Source organism: Capronia epimyces (genome assembly GCF_000585565.1).
Source record: "Capronia epimyces CBS 606.96 chromosome Unknown aczIQ-supercont1.1, whole genome shotgun sequence".
Lineage (NCBI taxonomy): Eukaryota > Fungi > Ascomycota > Eurotiomycetes > Chaetothyriales > Herpotrichiellaceae > Capronia > Capronia epimyces.
In genome coordinates, this window is record NW_006912904.1 from 4,502,088 (window position 1) to 4,524,352 (window position 22,265).

Genomic DNA, 22,265 nt, shown 5'->3' on the forward strand with positions numbered 1-22,265 from the left:
ATCCCTTCAGCCTCTCTGTCCACGACCAACGCAAATGGAGGATGCGACCAACTTCTCCACCCTGCCCCATGAACGCGCACTCCCTCCTTTATTTACTGAGTACGTAGTACGTCGTGACAATCAACAATGTCGGGGGTGGTGATGATGATAATGATGATGGACTACTCCTACAGAGTACAGATGCTCTCCTCCACATAATACGGAGTCCTCCTGTGCAGACTCTGTGTTGCTTCTGGGGTATCTTCCTGCTCGTTTCTCCTTACTATCCCAAGGTATCCGACAACACGAAACGTCTCACATCTGTCCCTACACCAATCCAGCATCGCCGGCTTTAATTCGACCTCTTGCTCGAAACACTTCATTCACTCCCGTCGCCCCAGAGCGTTTACAGTTGGGCAGTCTTCCCCCCAGTTACTGACGACGCAAAGAGCCCTGAGCCTGAGCCCTCTTACGCACGCACTCTAAAGTTCACAGCGCTGTGCGTTGCCCTGAGCGGCGGCCACGCATTGACTGGCCGACTAGCGGAGCGAGCGAAACACTGACAGCACCCGCCTGTCTTTATTTCTACCGGCGATCTACCTCTGACACCCTTTACCCTCTTCACCATGCCGACGAAAATGAAAAGCCGGCCACAGGTGTACCCGCGAGCACCATTCCACATCATCCGAGCCATAGCCTTCGTCTGCGCCAGTATCGTGTCGGGGATATTGATCTACTTCTGCGTCCAGTTGAAGCATGACGACTTCAAACTGCCCTGGACGTTTATAATCGTACGTCTTCATAACCCAATATCTCCACACAGACAAGAGACATAAAAGGAGTGCACTGGAAGGGAACACCCACAACCCACAGAGATCACTTGATCAGGCTAACAAATATCGTCGTTATGTTGAACAGATCCTTGCAGCAACTCTTTCGTCACTCCTGACTTTAGTGCTGTCCAGCATCATCTACTCCTGCGCATTCCTGTCGCCGCTCTTCAATCTATTGACCAACCTCCTGATCCTGATCGTTTGGACGGTCGGCCTGGCCCTGTTGACATGGAACCTATATGGGGCTCTCGGGCATAGCTGTAGCCGGGCGAATTGGGGGTCGGACGACGGCATGATGGTGTGCCGGACGTACAAGGCGCTGTATTCTTTTTCATTATTCGGCTGGCTCGCCCAGATCGCCCAGATCGTTCTCGACGTGCGCAGCCGCCGCACCCAGACTGCTTTGGGCAAATACGACAAAATGATGGTCGACCCAACCCAGCAGCAGGCAGATCTGAAGCTCGACGCCCTTGGCGGCAGCAACAATAGCAGCACTCAATCGGGGTTCTTGACCGACGCCAACACTCGCGATCCTAATGGCACTGGCGCTGATGTACCCTACGGGATCTACGACTATCGCGGCGCTGAAGGCAGGCGTGCTCTCCGAGAAAGAGAAGGAGAGACACAGCGACTTAATGGGGCCCATAACACCAGTCCTTCGAGGGACCACAGGCCGACTCGGGCGTCTTGGGATGCGGACAACGGGTATGGACGCACCGGCACACCGTTGAGGGCGGCCGACTTCAATTATGATCGTGATCGCTATGCGACTCAGACAGGATACGGGAATAGTGGTTATGGATATGGGCCACACCGGTGATACAACTCATATAGCGATCTGTAGCTCGAGAAAGGTACCTGAAGCGACCGCCCTGAACTGTCCAAGTACTGTATCTTCGTCTTTGTCCGCCCTTAACTGTCCAAGTCCTATATCTTCGTCTTCATCCACCCTAAACTGTCACTGTCCAAGCATCTTCCTCGCTAACAGGAGCCTTACGATGAGCGTTACGTCAGGGAGCCTAGCGAGATCATCTACTTGAAATTAGTTAGTGTGGTATCCGTCTAGCCAGAGTGTTTCGCCTATACGTACAGTACGTCGGAATCGGTCGTCCGGGCAGTCCAGGACAATATTCCCAGCTAGCTTGTTTGTCTGGACATTCCAGGACAGCATGGGCCAGCTAGCTGTTTGGTTTGTCGTCTGTCATCTGTTCCCGTAGAGGGCACACGCTGCGCTACAGAGTCTCTGGCATGAATCATGAATACTGAATCCTGTCAAGGTAGTCCTTGAATCCGATCTTTCCCTTTCCTGTTCGTGCCTGGACAACGAGGGAGCCATGAGCCATGAGCCATGAGCCATGAGCCTTAGGCTTAGGGCCCTCGTTATAGGTGGCTGGTGCTTTTTAGGGCAGCGCTGGCTAGTAGCGATCCATTGCTTGCGGTATATGCTACTCTTCACTACATTACATTGCTTGCGGTATGCTTCTCCTCACCACGTATATGTATCGTAGGTACAGTTAGGGTTTGGAAGCTCGTCCCAGTGGCTAGAAGCTCCATCATCGTCTCAAAGCTTATCCCAGTGGCTGGAAGCTCCATACTCGGCATGTAGACCCAGTAGCTAGAAACTCCATACTCAGCATGTAGACCCCAGTAGCTAGAAACTCCATACTCGGCATGTAGACCCCAGCATCGTCTAAAGAGACAAGCAAGTAAGATTTGCGTGAGCATAGCCAAAGGCATCCAGATAGACCATCAACTGGACCACAGCGGCGCATACCACCAGGATGTGGAAGATGGAATGGGAGCCCCATAGGTCGAATTTGCCAGGGTATCGACTTTCAGGAAACCTGGTCTTAGAACCACATGTGTTAGGCCCGGGATCAATTTCTCTCTTTAAGGTGGGTGCAAAAATGGGATGGGAGACTTACTACATAAAACGAAGTGCCAGATAGAAGGCAGCCTGCCTTTGCCAGAGTATAGGGAAACGCTTTTCTCGTCATCTGCGACATGCCGAACACATAGAGTCCATGGATCAAGGGCGCAAGGGCGCAACACCGCACAAGCCAGTCGCCACGAACATCAATGCTCGGAAGAGGCGGTACTTGGAGCCCTGGAACTTGGGATGCATGGTCATGAAGATGGTCAAGGTCCCGAAACATCCAATCTATCAAACGAGGAAAGAAGACGGGGAACGGATACCATTTGCTGTCGTGGCTGAAGATAAAGTAATGTAGGGAGGCCAGATTATGAGAGCAAGTAGAAATGCAGCACGCAGATGAAGAAAGAAGGTTTCCGGTCTTGCTTTATTTCTTGCACTGTTGTACAGAGTATCTTACTACGACTTCGACAGGATTGGGGAACCCTCCAGCTCTACCGGATAATTATCTTTCTAAGATACTTGATATACTCTACGGCCTCCCTAGAGTAATTCCCCTATTTCTAATATTGAAATTCCATGTCTAGAGACAGCAGCTATCTACTGAGACCGCCGTATAATCCGCCATGTATTTTGGCACCCAGCCTGAGCCCTGTCTCACCCATGTTGGGGCCAACGCTTCATGCGCGTGTGCCAGGCGTCTACTGTCCTGAGGTTCTGGGTATGATTGCAGCAAAGCCTGATGCCGACAGAGCGTGATCTGATCAATAAATAGCACACTTCCGCTGATCGACCAATGTTTCTTCCAGCCAAAGAATCCCAGCAAAATCTTTAAGCTCATCATTTCGAATGCGCAACCATGGACAACGACACTGGTTCCCGAAGCCTGCTGCAATCCGTGCTTGGATTCTTCACCTGGAAACAACCGCCAATTTTGGCAAAGCCGGCGTTAGTGAGATCACAGAAACGCGAGGACTGGCTACGGACGGCTGCATTTCTGCCGCACGATGATCCTAGCGAGGCTGACCCAGAGAGCGTTAGAAGGACTCTGTGTGAATGTGAACACCTTGTTCAAGACGACTCCGACTCTGATCGAGAGATGGATTTCGTAGGCATTTTGATACCTACACAGCGAACTCCAGTTCCTGCCTACTAACAACAATTCGAGGAGCAGAGCTTCCAACAACCCGAACATGAGCAGTATCCGACGCTCTGCCGCATGATCGAGAATCCGAACCGCGATCCACATGCCCCTGTCACTCGCAGTGGTAAACGGAAACCAGAATACGACGATGTCATTCAGGAACTTTCGCATTTGGAACACAAGAGAAAGAAGCACCGAGTTCTGCCTCGTGAAGAGCCTCGTGAAAAGCCTCGTGAAAAGCCGACTGATGGGCCCAATCTCGAAGACCGCGATGCCAAATTCGCTCTGCTGATGAGGAGATATCTGGTGTCCTTGGACAATGCGCTGCGAAGACACTGGGTTTGCGTTTGCCAGAAGTGCTCGGGGTTAAGCGTGAGACTGTCGCTGCCACAACACAAAAAGGATCTCGAGGCTGAGGCGAGTTTCGAAGTATTCTTCGGCGTGCGGGCCGTACCTGCAACCGCATTGCAAGAAGCTAAAATCACGGTCAAGTAAGCTCTCGGAGCTTTGTGTGATGACTTCTATTCACTAACACTATCGGTGCAGAGACCTACGCAACAGCACATTGAGGCGCTCATCTGAGCATGTAATTAGCAGCCCACCCGAAATTGCCCACATATGCCAGAGCATCACAGAGTCCGTCGGTGAGCGAAATTGCTTGCATTTCGCTCTCGAGGATGGGGTATTTCAGAGGCTTCGCCCGCAACCGAAGTCATTTGGTAGTGACCGAATATCTCGGACGGTATCCTTGTCGGCATTGTTCAACCGCCAGCAAGAACTACTTGGTGGTGCACCGATACTGTCACGCAAGGGAAAGGAGGTGTTGGCTGTTACACTGGCTTCAGCACTCCTTCCCTTCTTGGAGACACCGTGGCTGCAGTTTTCCTTCAATCACTCAATGATCCAGTTTTTCGAGCCACGGCAGGATGGAGAACTCCCCGATATCACGAAACCTTTCCTGACTCTGGAGCACGTTCCAGCCACCTCAGCCCGCAGTACGCACACCGGAGACAGCTCTGGCGCCTCGAAACACATGGTGCATCACAACGCCAGTGTGCTAGCGCTAGGCATACTCTTGTGCGAGCTTCATTTTTGCACACCTGTCCAGCTGATGGCAAAGAACCCGCAAGTCGCCAGGAACGTCAATGATGATTTTTACACCTGTTGCGATTTGCTTCCGACTCTGGAAGCCGACACTGATGCGGAGTACTATCTCGCTACGAAGGCATGCCTTCTTGAGGAGTACTATCCCAATGGACAGTACACTGACTTCGAGGATGTCAATGTTCAGCGGTTGTTCTACCAAAACGTCGTCAAACGACTTGAGGCCGTGATATTCAACACATACGGCATTCGAATAGAGAATTTGGGTTTATTCGATTCTCGACAGAATGAATCCTATTGGGGCCCTAGCGGTCGAGAATTTGTCCGCCTTCATACAAGCAAGGTCGAAGTCTCTAATGAAAACAATACAGCAAGGGCAAGTCCGTATCGTCCAATTTCTGACACCACGGCCGTGAGCTACGCACCCCTCCACTCAAATCTCGTGCTACGGATGTCGGCCCAACCTTCTTCGGGATCGCAAGCCCACGGACACCTCGCTGAGCGTTCAGAGAAGCGCTTGTACTTTTTTGATGCAAGCCACCAGACGCGTCCTGAAGAAGAGTGAGGTGTTTCCCATTGGCTATAAGACTTCGTCGTACTAATGACCTGCCAGGAACTCACTCTCGGAAAGCTGGATGGAAAATCTGCTGTCCTCGATCCATCCCTATATTGACCTTGATTTCGACCTTGATTTCGACCTTGCCGGACCGGTTCGAGTAGCGATTTTGGACTCTGGACTCGATCCTGAAAATCCATCTCTGATCGAGGACCAAAAACTAGACAATCCACGAATCAAGGAAGCGCGAAGTTTTGTACATGGAACAGAATCGCACGACATTCGAGACGAGATAGGGCACGGTACTCATGCTCTTGGTCTCCTTCTCAAAGTTGCCCCGTGCGCCGAGATCTATGTCGCCAGAATTGCGCGACGAGAAACTCTCGATCCCAATACCTACGATGACATTGCAAAGGCAAGCCTGTCTCTTTACCAGAGCTGCCTTTTTGGACTAAGCTAATGACCTGTGCAGGCCATCAATCACGCAGTTGAACAATGGAAAGTGGACATTATATCAATGTCATTCGGCATTCGTGAATATCACGAGCCCATGAGCACAGCTATATCTAACGCACTGAACAAGCGGACGTTGCTGTTCGCGGCAGCATCGAATGATGGAGCAAATCTTGGCAGAGCTTTTCCAGCTCGATGCCGCGGCGTCTTTTGTATACACTCAACCGATGGAAATGGCAATCCCTCCAATTTCAACCCTACAGCAAGCGAAACGGACGTCAACTTCAGTCTGCTTGGGGAGTGTGTCTCTTCTTACTGGCCGGCTGGCATGAACGGACACGATCAGACTGTCAACGCTATGTCAGGAACATCGGTCGCAACACCGATCGCTGCTGGCCTGGCCGCGTCGGTCCTGTCTTTTGTCCGGCAGCAGGATCAGCACATCGCTGTAGAAAGTGAAAGGCTGGGACCGTGGCTGAAAAGGGACAATTCCATGGATGCAGTCTTCAAGGGTATGGTCAGACGGAGGCGGGGGGTCGGCTACGATTATATCACGCCTCAGGTGCTCTTCGACAGCGGGTCGACAAAGGAGGATGTTTACGGGAGAATCAAGGATATCAAAAGGAACATGTACAAATACTAGTAGAAGTCCAGGCATGGTGTACTCAATTCAACCTCCAATCACACATGGTTCACTCATGTCTATCTCAGCTGTAGTCCAAGATTCATTTAGCATGATAAGCGGGAACGCAATAGACCTTGCCGTTCTCGGTCACATCGGGAACAGGCTCAGCAGTCGCGATAGCAGCTCCATCCACGTCTTCCATCAAAACACATTCGTCGTCATCTTTCTTCCCGCCAACGGTTAAAAAGGCTCCCTTGTTGTACTCTTCAAGCTTCAGTCTGCGCCCAAACTTGAGCCTCTTGACGCGGAAGGCAAACACAAATTCCGACTCGCGATTAGTCTCGGTCGCATCATCATTCGTCCTAGTCCAGTGGCCTTTCGGGCCAAAGGCCGTGCCCAGCGCGGTCACGTCGATGCCAAGGTTCCCTTTGACGGTCGTGCTCTGTGAAGTCGAGTATTTGATCTTGGCGCCCTTGACGAGCTTCATGCCCGTGACGACGAAGAGCTCGCTGACGAGTGCAAACTTCTGCCTAGGCTCTCTCAGCCATGCCTGCACGGCCGGTGCCTTGACGGCCTGTTCCACATATTCCTGGGTCGGCTCGAACGCCAGCGTCGTCAGCGTGTCGAACGCGAACGCATTTGCCGTTCTGTTGGAATGCTCAACGTTCAGCTCGGGACCAAGTGGCAGTCCGCCGGTAGCCAGCTGCAGAAACTGTGCATAGACACCCAACCCGAGCCCTGTCTCAGTTGAAAAAGTCTTCTTCCAGTCAGTCTCCACGACAGGTGGGAATGCATCAGCCACGGCAACAACGCTCGCTCGGTTCAGAGGGTATTGCGGTGTCGATGTGGAGCGCAGGATAGACCCAAGACATAGCGGGCCCGTTGGTGGTGGGTATATGAAATCGGATGTCGGACACAGGAAATATGTCTTGGGAAAGGACATGGCTTCAAGATGATCTAGGCCTTAGGAGCCCAGATACCCGGCTGCCCTTGGGACTGAGAGCAATGATTGAAGGAGCAGAGGAATGTGACTCGTGCCTTTGTGAGACACATGGTGTCACTATCGGCCGCCAACACCGCCGCAAACAGCCGACCTGCTGACCGCTTGCGACCAGCGCGTTTTGTCCTTGTACCTCATGTCCCTAACCCACGGTGAGAAGGCTGAGGCGGACACAAGTGTTTTGACTTTGTCTGACCCTTTCATAGCCTCAGTCGCGATTTACTTACCCACGACCTTTGGAACATCCGTTCATGCAGAGAGATCTTTGTCGCCTTCAGACGAACTCGCTCACCATGGAAAGTCTCGAGCGCGCGGGAGTCGACTCGATTGCAGATGAAGATGTCTTCCTCCAAGATGATCATGGCCTGACCATCGCAGAGCATGCGATACAATGCCAAGCTCTTTTCCACAAGTACATGGACATGCCGGAAATCGTAGACTCTTCTATCATAGAAGACCAGCAGGGTCGCTTTCGGGCGTGGACATGGCGCTGGGATGTTTACGGGCCGCCCAACCTCTCGCTCGACTACAGGCTCCGATTCAGTCCCACGGCCACGGATATCATACATGCGCTCATAAAGCTTATTTGCAATACCTTGCTGTCTTGTGAGTACAAGTCTTTTCCGTGCCACATTCGGATGCATTGAAGAACAAGGCTAATGGGAGTTTCAACACCAGTGAGGACAATTCACGACCGACCACCACACCCTTCGAGCAGAAAGAGACCCCGCCTGTCAGTACATGGCAATCCGGGAGTCACGAGGAGAGCCGACGACGAAGTCGACGACGACGACGACAACAACAACACAAGCGATTCAGAGGCCGCGGACGATCCAGTAGAAGATAATATCTCAAAGATTACCGAGATAATCGGCGGAACAGTGACGCGGCTCAACAGTGTAGCCAAGGCCGCTTGGAAGAATGCCAAAGCCAAGCGGGCTCGCACGATCGAAAGGTACAGAGACGACGAAGAGGCAAACAAGGCCATAGACGAGTTGCGTCTCTACACCAAATGCTATATTGAGTGGCGATTCCCGGAGGCGCCCGAGGCCCTCCGCTCGGCATTGGTTGAAGCCAACGGGATGCGACTTCGACGGCTGTGTTATCAGCGCTCCCATCGAGGGCGCCTTGATCTGAGCATTCAGCGCCCGGTGACTCCGGTCGTTGCGGCCGTCTACGCCAAAACCAGAACTGAGGTTCCCCGGGCCATATCTGTTCTCGTGAACAACAAGTTGTCGTTCCCTCCCATACCGCCGACCCAGCAGTGTCCATACTGCGGCGTCATTGTTGAGTTCGAGAACAAGAACACTGCAGGGTCATTGCTGTGGCAGTAAGCGGATCATTCCTGTCGTTTCGTGGGAACCTGTGGCTAATATGCACTAGAAATCATGTCATCGGAGACCTGGAGCCTTTTATTTGTCTCTCTCCACACTGCCTGGAAGGAGGTCACCACGGGCACGGGACCGGTCCGCTCACATTCGAAACCTCGAAAGCCTGGTCCTACCACATGGAGACTGCTCACGGCGATGCATGGGAGTGCAGGCACCCTTCTCACGCCCCGATCGTCTTTGACCAAGAGATCCAGCACCAGGAGCATTCCATCAAGGAGCACGGCGTGCCCGAAGCCCGCGCCGAGACCTATAGCGACCTCGCTTGGAGGCCCATTGCCCATAAAGTGCTGGAATGTCCATTTGGCGACGGTTTTCAACACTCGGAAAAGGCTGACTTCAACGCTGTCTTCTCGAGTGACGCTCTCGAGTCACACGTCGCCGGTCATATGAAGGAAATTGCTCTGCTTACATTGCAAAAACTTCCCAGCGATGATGACGAGAATGCGGAGAAGGTCGATAGCGACCAACCGTTAGAAGATGATGGGCTGGCCGGGGCCAATCAAATCACACGTGCATCCATGTACAGCGTACTGGACAACATGGATCTGGATTTCCAAAACGATGACGCTGAGGCTGCAGATGGCAATGTGGGACACCGCGAAGAGGACATCAGTGCACGAGCGACAGTGCTCGACCCAGAGGACCAAGACGACTTGGGGAAGACGAAGCTTCACCACGCGGTGCAGGCCGGCGATCTGGGCTTGGTTGAGTCCTTGATCCAGAGCGGTGCACATGTCAATTCCAGCGACCAAAATGGCCAAACGCCTCTTCATTACGCTGCGGAGAGGGGCTTCATCGAGGGCATAGAAGTCTTGGTCATGCACGGTGCGGATTTACGTATCGTTGACAAGTCTGGATTTTCCCCGTTTCTCTGGGCTGTGGTTTCCGGGCAAGAAGGCGCCATTACGAGACTGTTGTCCATGGACGCTGACGCTGGTGCCAATTCATCCAGCGCGGATGGAAAGTCTGCGCTTGCTTGGGCAGCCAGTCTGGGATGGGATTCGACGGCCAAAATGCTGGTTGAACACCGTGCCAGCGTATCTGATGTCGAAGATACGCAGCAGGCTCTGCCTTTGGAAGAAGCAGCAGCTTCTGGCAACCTTGCCATTGTTCGATTGCTCCTCGAATGTGGTGTCGATCCGAACCATCGGGATCGCGATGGTTGGTCCGCCATCCACTGGGCAGCAGAGGAGGGCCATTTGGAGATTGTGCGTTTGTTGCTGGAGGCTGGGGCCAACCCCAATGCTGTCGGCGCCTACGGGACGTCACCATTGCACTGCGCTGCAAATGGAGGGCATGTTTCCATTGCGAACTTGCTCCTCCTCGAGGGAGCCGACCCACTCCAATCAACATGCCACGGCTGGACTGCACTACACCACGCCGCCTTCATGGGCTACTCCCATGTCATCCAGGACCTCTTGAAAGACGACCGCATCCGATCCACTGCCTCTCAGCAGCAGGACAACCACGGCTGGTCCGTTCTTCATTTGGCCATCCTCAGTCGAGATCTAGCCACCGTCCGGATCCTGGCCGACGAAACCGTCATTGCAGAGCCTCTGATCTTGATCGACGAAAGCCGTCTCACTGCAGAAGAATGGCTCGATCGCGCGCCGGCAAGCCATTTCCAGAAAGCCACCGGCAACTTGGCCTTCAGCAAGTCGCGCTGTTGCCGCCCCTTCACAAGCTACCGCCAAGCTGTCACCTCAGCCAACGTCCCAGGACCCATGATTCAAGTTCTGTTCAACTTGGGTCACGACATCAATGGCATGGACTCGGGAAGGAGGACTGCGCTCTACTACGCCGCCAAGAACCGCATGCTTTCTACCATGGATCTTCTTCTTGACCTGGGTGCCGATCCCAACATCCTCCCCGTTGGGCGCAAGAACTGGGAAGAATTTATTTCGGCTGATGACGTCTTACTACGGCTCAACCGAGCAGGATACCGGAAGCGAGATACTACTATCGACCATGAGCTGGAGCGCCAGATTCGTCACGCACTGAGATGGCATGGTCGGCCGCCGTCCGTGCTGGATGAGCTCGTACGAGAATTAGAGGCAAATGACAAGAAGCGCAAGGCATTGTGAGCCCGGACGGATTGGTACAAACGGCTCATAGGTGCAAAGTAGCCACCTCGGTCCCCAAAAGCGAGAGTGAGAGTGGGTGGTGCCGGCCTTGAGCGGGGATTAATATTGACATGACTTGTTCCAACTACGAGTATACTCGTAGCAGCGGTTTTAATAGTCGATTCGAAACTGGCGGATAGGGAGACCTCTGCGCAAGGAAAAAAAAGAGAGAAAAAAAGAGAGAAAAAAAGAAGAAAAAAGAGAAGAAAAAAGAAGAGAAAAGAGAAGGAAAAAAGGATACTGGATTTGATTTCTCCATTACTAGACGTGTTTTGTGTCTAGGTAGCTACCAACCAGGCAGATACTTGATACTTGATACTTGATACTTGATATTTGATATTTGATATTTGATATTTGATATTTGATATTTGATATTTGATATTTGATATTTGATACTTGATACTAGGCCTCAATACTCGATATATTACTCGGTCGAGCTCAAGTGCCGCACATGGTACTCCGTACGGTGTAACCTGCCGTCTATCCGTACACCAGAAGCTCATGGCTGGTTTACTGTATGTAGGTAGGTTGGTTTGGAGTCCCTACAACAACCATAACCACAACAGCTACAACCACCACCACCACCATTGCAGTCCACACGCTGTGTCCATACTAGAACACACCCCGGGCCGCTCCGGCTCCCAAAACAATAACGCTCAATAGACCGTCGGGCTCAATCAACCATCTTCCAAACCTCCCCTCGCCCCCCAAAGAAAAAGGGAGCGTGAGCAAGACTAAACCAACAAGAAGGACAGACAGATTGACTGACTGACTGGCAGCACGCAAAATTGATCCCATTGCAAGAAATGACCTCTTCCATTTTCAAACGCCATCCACGGAAATAGAAACACCCAAAAACAAAGGTCGTTCGGCCAAAAAAAGAGCAAGCAGCGCTTCTCTCTATCCTGGCTTGCTGTGCTCCCTGTTGCGCGCAATGCAATGCAATAGCAATGAGGTAGCGTCATCATATCGTAGCCGGCCTCCATCGGTTGGTCTGGCTCCTGCTCTTGGTCATATCCTTATCCTATCTATCACTGACCACCGCTCCCTGGGTCATCCGCTTTCCCGGTCATGTTGAAGTCACTCCTCTCCATGGCGAAGGGCAGGAAATCGTCTTCGTCCAACCGATTCTCCGGTCGACTTCCACTGTGTCTTCCCCCTCGGATCCACGATCCACCACTTGCAACACTGCTACTCTCCCCATGTCCTGTGCTAGCACCCGCTCCGCTGAAGCTGGAAGGTGATCCTTGTCGGTGTGTGACACGTCGCCCGCCGGATCCAGTGTGAGAGAACCCAGGTCGGTACGGAGTGGCCGATGACCGACCTGAAGGAAGCTCGGAACCAGCTTCATCGGAAGCTAGGGCCGTAGTCGCAAGTCCAGAGTGACGATGAGCTTGGGAGGCACGACGTGGAGCCTCTGTTGTTCGACGTGAGCCGACCCTTTCGGTATTTCCTGTACTCCCCACCGGGTCTTCCTCATCATCTACTCTCGCAGATTCTCTTCGATGGCCACGGCGGTCTGCCCCCATACTGGCACTTCGCATCCCATAGAATCCCGTCACATCATCGTCTGCATTGAGTGGTCTTCGTTGAGCGGAACTCGAACGTTGGTAGCCCGGTAAGAATGGTCTGGGTGAATTAGGTATGTCGATTGCAGTGACATTGGCCGTAGATTGAGTTTGGGCGGTCTCCTCCGTGGGAGCTTCCGACGGTGAGGGCGGCTCTTCAACGGACAGATGGTGCGGTGTATCCCCGTCATCATGACTGTATGCCGCGCTAAGCCGAGAGGGAGCGAAAGGAGTATGAGGAGTATGTGGGGATATTGGTTTTCCAGGGGATGACGAAGTTGATATGGATGTCCCAGCTACCATCGGAGGGACCCCTGACAATTGCCGGCTGGAAGAAGCCGAAGACCGCTGCAACATCAGGGAGGAAGACATGGAATCGGACAATGCAACATTGGAATCTCGCATGCGGTGGAATCGATGCAATGCAGCTGCCGTTCTTCTGGTCGACGCTTCGGCCGCGGCCGAGGCTGGAGATGATAGAAGATCTTTTTGGAGCTCAATCATTTTTAGAAATTCCGAGATGTTCTCCCCGTCATCCTCCGCCACCGAACCCGAACTTCCTCCTCCCGTCGCTGGTTCGGTCATCAATCCTGATCCCGGTTGAGCCGAAGATGTCGCGCTGCCTCTGCCGCTACTGGTTTGGTCATCATCCGTACGCAGCGTGGTACCCCCAGACGACAATCTGGCACGCCTGTGGCTGAAGCTGCTACTGTATCTTGTGACAGGAGCTGGCTTTGGTGAGCTAGATGCCGACGAAGCCACAGCGTTGTCTGAAGCCAATGACCCTGTCCTTCGTCCTGCCTGCGTCGCTGCTGCGGGCGGAGCGATCCCTTCCTCCGTCAAGGATCCCAAGGTTGGTATTCTCGCAGAGTGAGTTCGTGGCGAGCTGGCCAAAGGAGAAGCTCCGAGAGGGGAGGCCGACAGGGTTGGGGTTTTGAACGGTTGGACCGAGAATGAGCTACGTCGATTAACCGCCGCCGCTCTGAGTGAGTTTCGTGAACCTTGAGATGCCGTTGCGTGGGTATGCATCGACGGTCTGACTGGTTCAGGAGTCGGAGGAGAGCTGGCGTTAAAGTCTTGGGCATTACGAAGGGCCGAGATCGGGCTGGTCCCGGGAGCAATGCCCGTTCGGTGGAAAGTGGACAGACTGCCGTAGGCGAGCCCAAGCTCCGGTGACTCCAAAAGGTTCTGTCGGCGGTCAGCAGGCAGAGAGCCAACTTCTGTCCGAGAAGCCTTCTCGCCGGGTAGAGATGGTCGGAAAAGGTCGTCGTCGGCCCCCAGAAATCTAGAACTCAAGAGCTCTTCGGAATCATCTATCCGAAAGTCGCAATTTTGTCGGTAGTCAACCTTGACGGAGAAAGGCCCGGCAGGCGAATCGGTCAGTCCAAAATCGTACGATAATAGAACGTCCGAATTGCTATCAAACAGACGGAGATTGAGATTATCGGAACGCGGTGAGCCGGTCATTTGGGATCCGTCCATCAGCCGATATCCCAGCTTCATTGCCATCGTAGAACGGGCCTTTCCAACCTTCCTCGACAGCTTCCAGGCCGGAAGAAAGTTGCTATAGGTGTAGAGAGACCGGAAGAAGACGATGCTCTTCTTGTAGACCAAAGGGAGGAGAGTAGCCAAGTCTGGAGGAATCGGAGCTGTCTGCTCGCCCAGCTGAATTGTCCATCTTTCCAGAATGACCTCGTTTGAATCGACGGTTCGTCGCTGGCTCCCACGAGAGGCACCACGGGCGGCGGACAGTGTATTCGAGACGTCCCATCTCTTGCCGTCCTCGTCCACGATCACAAGCCTCTGACCTTGAGGCAAAGGATCGGTTGTCAGGAATATCTCAATCACCAAGGGCGGGGGGCGGTTGTCTTCCACGTCACATGTCTTCCATCTCTTGATATCGTCCTTGTACTCGTCAGTCTCATCTATGTCGAGATTGAACCACCGATTCACCCGCTTGGTATCCGTTTTCTGGGAGTAGGCAGGAGCCAGCTCGACTCGAGATTGAAGGATGATTAGGGCCGCCTTTGCATGGTAGTTCTGGATGACCTGGTTCAACCTCTGCATTTGGACTCCGGGGTTGTCCGCAGGTTGGTCTTGTCGTGCACTTGCAAAGTCCTCCGAGGAACCAGACCCTTGGGTGAGAGGCGAATTTGTTCGTAGGGCCTGGATGTCTCGATCTCTTGGGTTATTGGTCCGAGTAGGATTCGTCTGCTCAGAGTTCGCGGGTGACGCGGTAACAGGTGGTGGGCGAGGATGTTGATGCATTGCGTCCAACGGGATTGACCGACGACGATTTGGTCTTCACTGGGTGTGTAGTTGGTTTAGCATTGATGGGACGGATAAGGAATAGCAAGTCTCCGGTCTCCTTCCATTGCATACGATAACGTCCACAAGTGGGTGTACTCGTTGTTGGCGGAGGCGGTCAAGACATTCAATGAACTCAGATAACAGAAGGAGGTCAAAGTCTTTGGTGGGTTCGCCTATGCCATTTGGGGGGGTTTCTGATTCAGGCAGATGGGCGAGGCATTGAGCGGCGCAGTGTGAGGATGGTCGGGGAATTGTTGAGGTCGAGGTTCAAGATGGTCTCGAGTCGCAGGCATATGACGGAAGCGGCATGTGATTGGAGTGGAGGAGCAAGCGAGGACTGCAGTCAGGCGATGGACCAAGAAGATGGAGGATTCGATTGGCCTTTGGGGATTGGAACCGCAGCCAGGCAACGGCGGCCCTGGTTTGGTCGAGGGTTCGGAGTAGCTGATGGGAGGGCGATAGGGTGATGGTTGATGGTTGATGGGTTGGTGAGCTCAAAGAGACTGTCGAACACCTTAAGAGTCACTGATACACCTCGAAACAATAATACAGTACCTGAGAGAGTGGGTGATGATGTGTAGAAGACGACTTAACAGTAGTAGTACTGCAGCTGTCCATCTCCGAATGCTAGCCGGTGAGTCTGACGTGTATGGACTAGTGAATACATGCGAAAAGGTTGGTGTCTGCGGCCCTGGCCGCAGACACCACAACACCAGATAATTATATTCACCACCAGTGGTAGGTGACTGGTACCGGGTAAGTCTTCTCCAATGTGCCACTGGTCCTCGAATCGAACATCCCTGTCAGCAGCACATCAAGCAGGCGAGCTCCCGGGTGTGTTGCTGGATGCTGATCTAGTCACGCTCTGGAGCCGGCTGCAGGCAAGGCACAGGCAAGGCGCAGGCGCAGGCGCAGGCGCAGGCACCAACACAGGCTGATCGCTCTGTCACCTTTCGTCAGGAAGCTATCAGTACGACTACTGGTAAGGTACGAGTACCTATTAGCCCTGGGCAGGGATGGTAAGGCACTGACTGGTGACTGCAGGAGGTGACACTGTTACAGGCACGGGTGACGCTTCATCATAGGCTGCCTCGATAATCAATAACTACTACCTACATACCTACCACCTACCTAGTAGTAGTATGGAGTATTATCAAGGTCCCTGCCGACACTCAGCCCTCAGCCCTCAGCCGGCAGACAGGCCACTACTGTATGAACTACTATGTACTTGCTACTAGCCTCCGCCCGTGGCCGTTGAAGCGAAAGCCTACAGCAAGCCTATGTAAACCCCCGTCCCATATCCACCTCTAGTGTTATGATGTTATCTCCAATGGCCACAGTACACCCTGCACAGTAACTCCCGGGGATACAGTACTCCGTATCAGTTGTATTTCGTAGAGGATCTCCAGCATATCTCCCTTTTTGCATCTACCAGATCCCTTATATAGCTGTACGTATCTCCACAAGAACCTATAATTACTAAAGAAACCGTTTAGATTGCTAGAATGAGTGCTAGGTAGCGTCTGTGCGAAATACTGCGTGCGGCCTCCCCGGATCCCCGGATCCCTGTCCCTACTCCGTACTAGCATCTATCATTACGGAGTATCCGTACAGGGTACGGGTACAGAACTACAGCCCGCAGCTGCCTTCCAGGCACCACTGCAGTAGCACCAATGCCCAAGGAGTCATTGGTTGGTCTTTGCCGCAAGGGACTTATGCCTGCGCCAGCACCAGTCACTGCCCTGACCGGTCGCTTCCAACATGCCAGCTGGCAGCCTGTTGAAAGCCCCTTAGCCATGCCCTCTGCACAACGGCGCATTCACTTCATTGCACGGATACGGAGTACGTCCCCTGAGATGAGAATGAGTAGCTAGCCTAGGCTCCAATCAAGATTTGAACAAGTCCCCAGCCCTAATTAGTCTCTCTATGCAAAATACAAGTACAAAATAGCCTGTTCCTGTTGGCCGACTGCTGTCTATTGATGCCTTGTCCCTCGTTGCGGTGTGTTTCCACGGACCCGCCCCCGACCGTCACTGTGCCGTGGGCCACCGCTTCTCCGTCCAGAATCCGTTGGAGACGCTGCCACCGCTCCCTCTGGGCCCGTCGACTCTGTTCCTGTTGCTGCCTTCCCTTTGCCACTTCCTGCACCATGTCCACCTCGACCGCGACCGCCCTTACCACGCCGGGCGGCTGCCGGATTGGCCTGGGCTTCTTCTGCCTGTACCCGTCGGCTCTCGTTGTCCCACCATTCCTGGAACTCTTGTTCTTGTTGAATCTCTTGCAATGATCTTTTGGCGGTGGCCTCTTTGACTGCTATCTTCTCTATCTGCTGCTGGGATAGAATCTCCGCCATCGATGTGCGTGCGTCAATCGCCGATGTCGTTCTGGATGGCAACGGAGTGTGGCGGATCGACTGGATCTGCGGCGGCGCCGCTTTAGACGGGGATGTAATGCTGGCAGGAACGCCTCTTGGACTCGCCCTGGCTGGCCCAGAGCTGGGACTTAGGCTCCCTCCGGCCACAGTTTGTCGCATAGTAAGGGACTGCTTGGATGGCACCTTTCTGGCGGATGCTGAATCAGGGGACTGGTTCGGAATACCTGGCGAGGGGTTGGGGTTGGGTGTCTTTGGAACAGCCTGCCACGGAGATGAAGGTGTTTTGGTCTCAACCTTGGTACATGCGCTGTTCGCCTCTAGACTCCTAGCCTCTTGTTGCTTCATTAGCTGCTGTTGTCGCTTCCTCTCTTTCTGCGACACCTTGGTCGTTGCCTTAGACGGGGTCGAGGCTGTCTTCATTGCTTGGGTCAGATGGGATATCCGAGACGCCGAGGCTTGTTCCATTATACCCTTCAAGTCATTCTTGGTGGCGGTTGGTGTGGGCATTTGCCAAGTTGCCCTTCGCTCAAATCCATTTCGGCGCATCACAGGAGTATTTGGGATCACAGGATGCTCACTAGCGGAGAGTGGCGAGGTCGCAAGCTCCTCTTGAGACGTGTCTCGGGCAGAGAGGGATCCATCATCCCATTTTCGAGCCTTTGCCGAAGGTTTAGGGCTTTCTCGGAATGAACCTATTGGGGTGTCTGAATGTCGTGTTCCAGTGGTGGCGGGGCTGGGCAAAAAGTATGACTTTTCATCGTCCATATCAAATGGCAGGTAGTCACCGGCGTCATTTGCCATGATGGCTGGGCTTGCACTTGGAGTGCTGGCCGGCGAGTCAGCGCCCGGTACAGGTATATAGCTCCTAGCGACGGAGGAAGGTGTTTGCCGTTCCACACTTCCAATCCGGAATTTGGCGGTCACAGCATATCGCTGCTCATCGTCCACTAGCCTCGATCTCAACCTCATGGAATCTATCCTCCTCTGTCTTCCGGCCTCAATCTTATCGAGTAGGTCCGGGTGCTTTTCCAGGAGTTGGGCCTCGCAACGTTCGCTACGTGCGAAGGGGAGATAAGCCAACTGATTTGCCTGCACAACTTCATCAAGTTCAGAGAACAGTTCGTCGTCCAATTCGTCAAGCAGTTTCATTTCCAACAAGCTTTCGAGGTTGAGACAGATATACTCGAGTGCCGCCCGTTTGAAACTGTCCACCGAACACTCGGCAACAGTGTTGAGGAGTGAACAAACGTTTCTCACGTTCACATATCTGCCGAGGGTCTGCTGACAGATCTGTGCTAGTCGGTCCAGCATCAGTTCGTTGGCAGCAGCCATCAACTCGATGACCACGTCGATAAACTCACCCAGGCTCTGGGTGACAAGATCGTCGAAGAGCTCTTCTCCAGTATCGGCGTAGAGATGTCGTAGCAGCATTCTGAAGGTTCTTTCATCAATATGTTTGAGATCCACCCGTACTGCTTCAGACTTATCCTCGGCCGCGGTGCGTCTTGTAGACATCCACAGCCCACCGGCTCGGCCGTTGAAAAGTCTGTCAAAGAACGGACATCGAATACAGAGCAGCACACTGTGTGCGGGCAGTTCGGCGCCATCTGCAAGTTCAATCAGAACATCGGCGTCTGAAAAAAAGTTGGTCTCGAGGATAGCAAGGTCCATGTCATTGTTAAGACTGAGAGCTGGATCAACCATGGTTCTCACAGCACGCTCCAATTGTCGCAATTCAAGATGAGCCGCGATCTTCATCAGCTCAATGCGGACGGCTCGATAGCGGGAAGCGAGATGTAATGCCTTAGATGTGTAGTGCCACACGTCAACCAGATTTTCCGTATATAGATAAAACACTAGGTTGACGAGGGTCAAGAAGTCGGCACCCTGTAATTGCACCTCTATTTGACCATCTTGTCCGTATTGAATTGAGACGACATCCGCAATGGAGAAGTAGTATGTTTCCTGGAATTCAGCCAATGCGCTTCGCATGACACGGCTCCTCGCCGTGAGAATAAAAGAATGGACCGGGATTCGGACATCGGTGAGGTTTGACGTGACCCACAGATCGTACTGGCTTTGTGCCAAAGGCTCGTATTGCTTGCAGATATCCAGGATGTCCTCCTCTGCAGATGGCGTGCGGATGATGGCTCGGCAAATACTAGCCGGGTCAGCATTTGATGTTGATCTCGTATCGACTTTCCCATATGCTGCAAAGGGAAGTAATGAGCGCACATCATTCCAGAGAGACGGTGGATCAGGAATGATCTGATCACGCGTGACAGTGCAGTCTTTCCGCACAGCAGTGAATGCTCCGTAAGCATTACTCCTGACAGCGACGGCCCCTGTCAAGTTAGGAATTCGAACAAACTTATAGTCTTTCGGTCGTGCCGTGCCAGTGTTCATTTCTCGAACATTTTTGATGTTGGCGCGTTTTTCCTTGCGCCAAACCGATCCGGAAGCTGTGCAAAGAATGATCGAGCCGTGCTGACCAACGGCAACGTCGACAGCAGACATATGAGCCTTACGGATCGACCACAAGCGTGAAGGCTGAGGGAGAGCGTTGCGCGCCTTGGTGGGATTGGTCGTTGACATGTGTGACGGCACATTCTCCGCCTTGGGGACCTCGATGGAGAATACCTCCCCGTAAGAAGACATCGCACATATCGTGTTTCCGCCACTGGTGATCTGTTTGATATAATTCGACTCCATATTGTAAGCTGTAGGTGACGTGTCGGAGATGTAGTAATTGGCGAAAGTCTCCAGCGGAAAAACCACCTTGGTCCAGCCATAATGAGTGAAGACAATGACCTCGTGGTTCTCAAGTAGAACAATCGTGGCACGGTCGATTGCACTGACTGATTGAATGGATGATTGCAGCACCGACACGCCTATTCGACGTGGTAGTACTTGCATCTCAAGTGAGCGTGCATCTGCATCCATCAATCCAAGTTGACCCTCATTTTTGCCAAAGGTGTAGAGCGCGTCCGAGGTGTAAATGGCTGAATGTGTTGCAGAAGCTGCTGCACCTATTATGAGCTCCTTTTTGATAAATCCATACAGCTGACGTGGTGTCAATTGCATCGGAACCTCGTTCTGGGGGACCTCTGGTAGGGAATATCCCAATTGCCCGTATCGATTACTCCCCCAGGTGTAGACTTCACCTTGTGAGCAAACCGCCACAGTGTGATCTTGGCCGAGAGCTATTGCAGAGATGCGACGCCTGGCGAGCCCGCCGGTCTGAATGCACTGATACGTGAAGGAGGTGTTCTCGTCGCCAGTACCTAACCGGCCACCGCGACCGAAGCCACACATGTAGAGATTGCAAATCGGATCGTCAGTCAACACGGCGGTATGAAGCTTTGACATGACCACATTCTGGATCGCGATAGGTCGATAGCGTATGATGGCCGGAATATCGCTCTGTAGCCGAACATCACCGGCACTCGAGGCTAGATCTTCATTGACCAATGCTTTCTGTCTCGCCGCTAGATGGTCATCAAGAAGACGACGTAGCAAGTGATCGGGTCGCACAAATTGGAGACGCTCCGGAAAATGTCTGTCATCCCCGTCTCCTACGCCCAGGGAAAGGTTTTTGTTGCTTCCAAAAGCGTACACTTCGTCGCCGACCAAATCGACCAGAGTGACATTGTGCCCCGTCGTCCTCTTGTCCTCTCGACCGTCTTCATTGTAGTCCACACCGTTGGTGCTATCGTTGTCACTGACACCAGAGGGCAGAGTTGAGGGGTCCTGATGGATAGAGCGAGGGGCGATGGTCAGACCGAAAACTTCGAAGGGACTATTGCCCTCGCGATCCTTGATTCTCACCAAGCCTCCCGCATGGGTACGCTGAGTGTTGGTAGTGTAGTCCGTGGCATCGTGGATGTCCCGAGCCATAAGAGCATGGGCGATGGAAATGTTGCCAAAGTACAGCGCTCGATGTAGTGGAGTCCATCCACTCTCGATATCCTGGGCATAAAGATCCAATATTGGCATTTCCAGCAAAGCCTTCACGAAAGCCAGCGCATCTTCCGATCTTGACGACGCAGCATGGTGCAGTATCGTTCTCCCAAAGGTGTCCTTGGTATTCACCTCGGCTCGAGTGAGGGTCAATCCCGCACTCTTGCCCGGTGTGGTGCTACTAGGAGCATTGCCCGAACTCTTTCGCGACTTCAGCGGCGTCTTTGGGGAAACGGCCAAGGTTCCTGGGCTACCAATTCTCAGCGCAGTACCGCCAACTTGGCCAGTGCCGGAAGCTCTGGGAGCGCCGGAGGCGAAGGTGGCGTTCGCCAGGTATTGCCGAAACGTATCGACATCGTCTTCGAGAAGGCAGCGCCAGAGATTGTGGCTCATGTGGTGCGTAGGGGCAATGACGATGTCTTCCGTGACCGCAGGAAAGCGCCTCGCTGCAACCTCGCTGGGTTACGGCTTGTTTAAAGGCGCGCTGGGCGGACGGAGACGGGTTTGAATGGAGTCGTTGGAGTAGTGACTCAACCGAGAGTCATCTTTGAACAGCGCGTTGAAGTCGCGCGAGATATGGCGGGTTTCTCAAAGACTGCAGGTTGGTATGTTGTTTTGCAAGGGACGTGCGATTCGATCGAGGAGAACTAGAAGGATGAGAGGGATTTCAAGACGATATACGGAGTTACTGTGTCGCGGAGGGGCAACTGCGATATCGAGGTCGCGGTTGCGATAAATGTGCGGAGCGGGAAGACAACGCCCGGAACGACTCCGCAGCCAATCACATGCCCTCGTGCTGATACGAGCCGTGAGTGATTTCAGAGCCATGCTGCGTTGGCGGCGTCTCTGACAGCTGGATAGATACAAGACGCGTGAAGAGGGGAAATTGAGAGAAAACAGAAGAGAACAGGAGATGGACCACCGCGACCAAATCTCGTGAACCGCGCTGGCGTGATTCTGAAAGGGCGGTGT

General features: G+C 53.1%; 8 protein-coding genes across 8 annotated transcripts; 5 read left to right on the forward strand and 3 right to left on the reverse strand.

Annotated features, from left to right (window-relative positions):
• Nucleotides 1-605: 605 nt before the first annotated feature.
• A1O3_01628 (uncharacterized protein) lies at nucleotides 606-1,632 on the forward strand (the record flags this gene model as incomplete). Its single annotated transcript, XM_007731772.1, has 2 exons — nucleotides 606-770; nucleotides 898-1,632. The coding sequence occupies 2 exons, from the start codon at nucleotides 606-608 to the stop codon at nucleotides 1,630-1,632; spliced, it is 900 nt and encodes a 299-aa protein (XP_007729962.1).
• Nucleotides 1,633-3,544: 1,912 nt separating this feature from the next.
• A1O3_01629 (uncharacterized protein) lies at nucleotides 3,545-5,949 on the forward strand (the record flags this gene model as incomplete). Its single annotated transcript, XM_007731773.1, has 4 exons — nucleotides 3,545-3,793; nucleotides 3,854-4,320; nucleotides 4,376-5,494; nucleotides 5,547-5,949. 4 exons carry the CDS (start codon nucleotides 3,545-3,547, stop codon nucleotides 5,947-5,949), a joined length of 2,238 nt encoding a protein of 745 aa, XP_007729963.1.
• Nucleotides 5,950-6,006: 57 nt separating this feature from the next.
• On the forward strand, nucleotides 6,007-6,585 carry A1O3_01630 (uncharacterized protein; the record flags this gene model as incomplete). The annotated part of the gene is made up of 1 exon (XM_007731774.1): nucleotides 6,007-6,585. One exon carries the CDS (start codon nucleotides 6,007-6,009, stop codon nucleotides 6,583-6,585), a length of 579 nt encoding a protein of 192 aa, XP_007729964.1.
• An 82-nt stretch (nucleotides 6,586-6,667) lies between these two features.
• Nucleotides 6,668-7,510, reverse strand: A1O3_01631 (uncharacterized protein; the record flags this gene model as incomplete). The annotated part of the gene is made up of 1 exon (XM_007731775.1): nucleotides 6,668-7,510. The coding sequence occupies one exon, from the start codon at nucleotides 7,508-7,510 to the stop codon at nucleotides 6,668-6,670; it is 843 nt and encodes a 280-aa protein (XP_007729965.1).
• A 350-nt stretch (nucleotides 7,511-7,860) lies between these two features.
• Nucleotides 7,861-8,901, forward strand: A1O3_01632 (uncharacterized protein; the record flags this gene model as incomplete). Its single annotated transcript, XM_007731776.1, has 2 exons — nucleotides 7,861-8,173; nucleotides 8,306-8,901. The coding sequence occupies 2 exons, from the start codon at nucleotides 7,861-7,863 to the stop codon at nucleotides 8,899-8,901; spliced, it is 909 nt and encodes a 302-aa protein (XP_007729966.1).
• Nucleotides 8,902-9,074: 173 nt separating this feature from the next.
• On the forward strand, nucleotides 9,075-11,042 carry A1O3_01633 (uncharacterized protein; the record flags this gene model as incomplete). The annotated part of the gene is made up of 1 exon (XM_007731777.1): nucleotides 9,075-11,042. One exon carries the CDS (start codon nucleotides 9,075-9,077, stop codon nucleotides 11,040-11,042), a length of 1,968 nt encoding a protein of 655 aa, XP_007729967.1.
• A 1,070-nt stretch (nucleotides 11,043-12,112) lies between these two features.
• Nucleotides 12,113-14,917, reverse strand: A1O3_01634 (uncharacterized protein; the record flags this gene model as incomplete). Its single annotated transcript, XM_007731778.1, has 1 exon — nucleotides 12,113-14,917. The coding sequence occupies one exon, from the start codon at nucleotides 14,915-14,917 to the stop codon at nucleotides 12,113-12,115; it is 2,805 nt and encodes a 934-aa protein (XP_007729968.1).
• Nucleotides 14,918-16,934: 2,017 nt separating this feature from the next.
• Nucleotides 16,935-21,686, reverse strand: A1O3_01635 (uncharacterized protein; the record flags this gene model as incomplete). Its single annotated transcript, XM_007731779.1, has 1 exon — nucleotides 16,935-21,686. The coding sequence occupies one exon, from the start codon at nucleotides 21,684-21,686 to the stop codon at nucleotides 16,935-16,937; it is 4,752 nt and encodes a 1,583-aa protein (XP_007729969.1).
• Nucleotides 21,687-22,265: the final 579 nt, after the last annotated feature.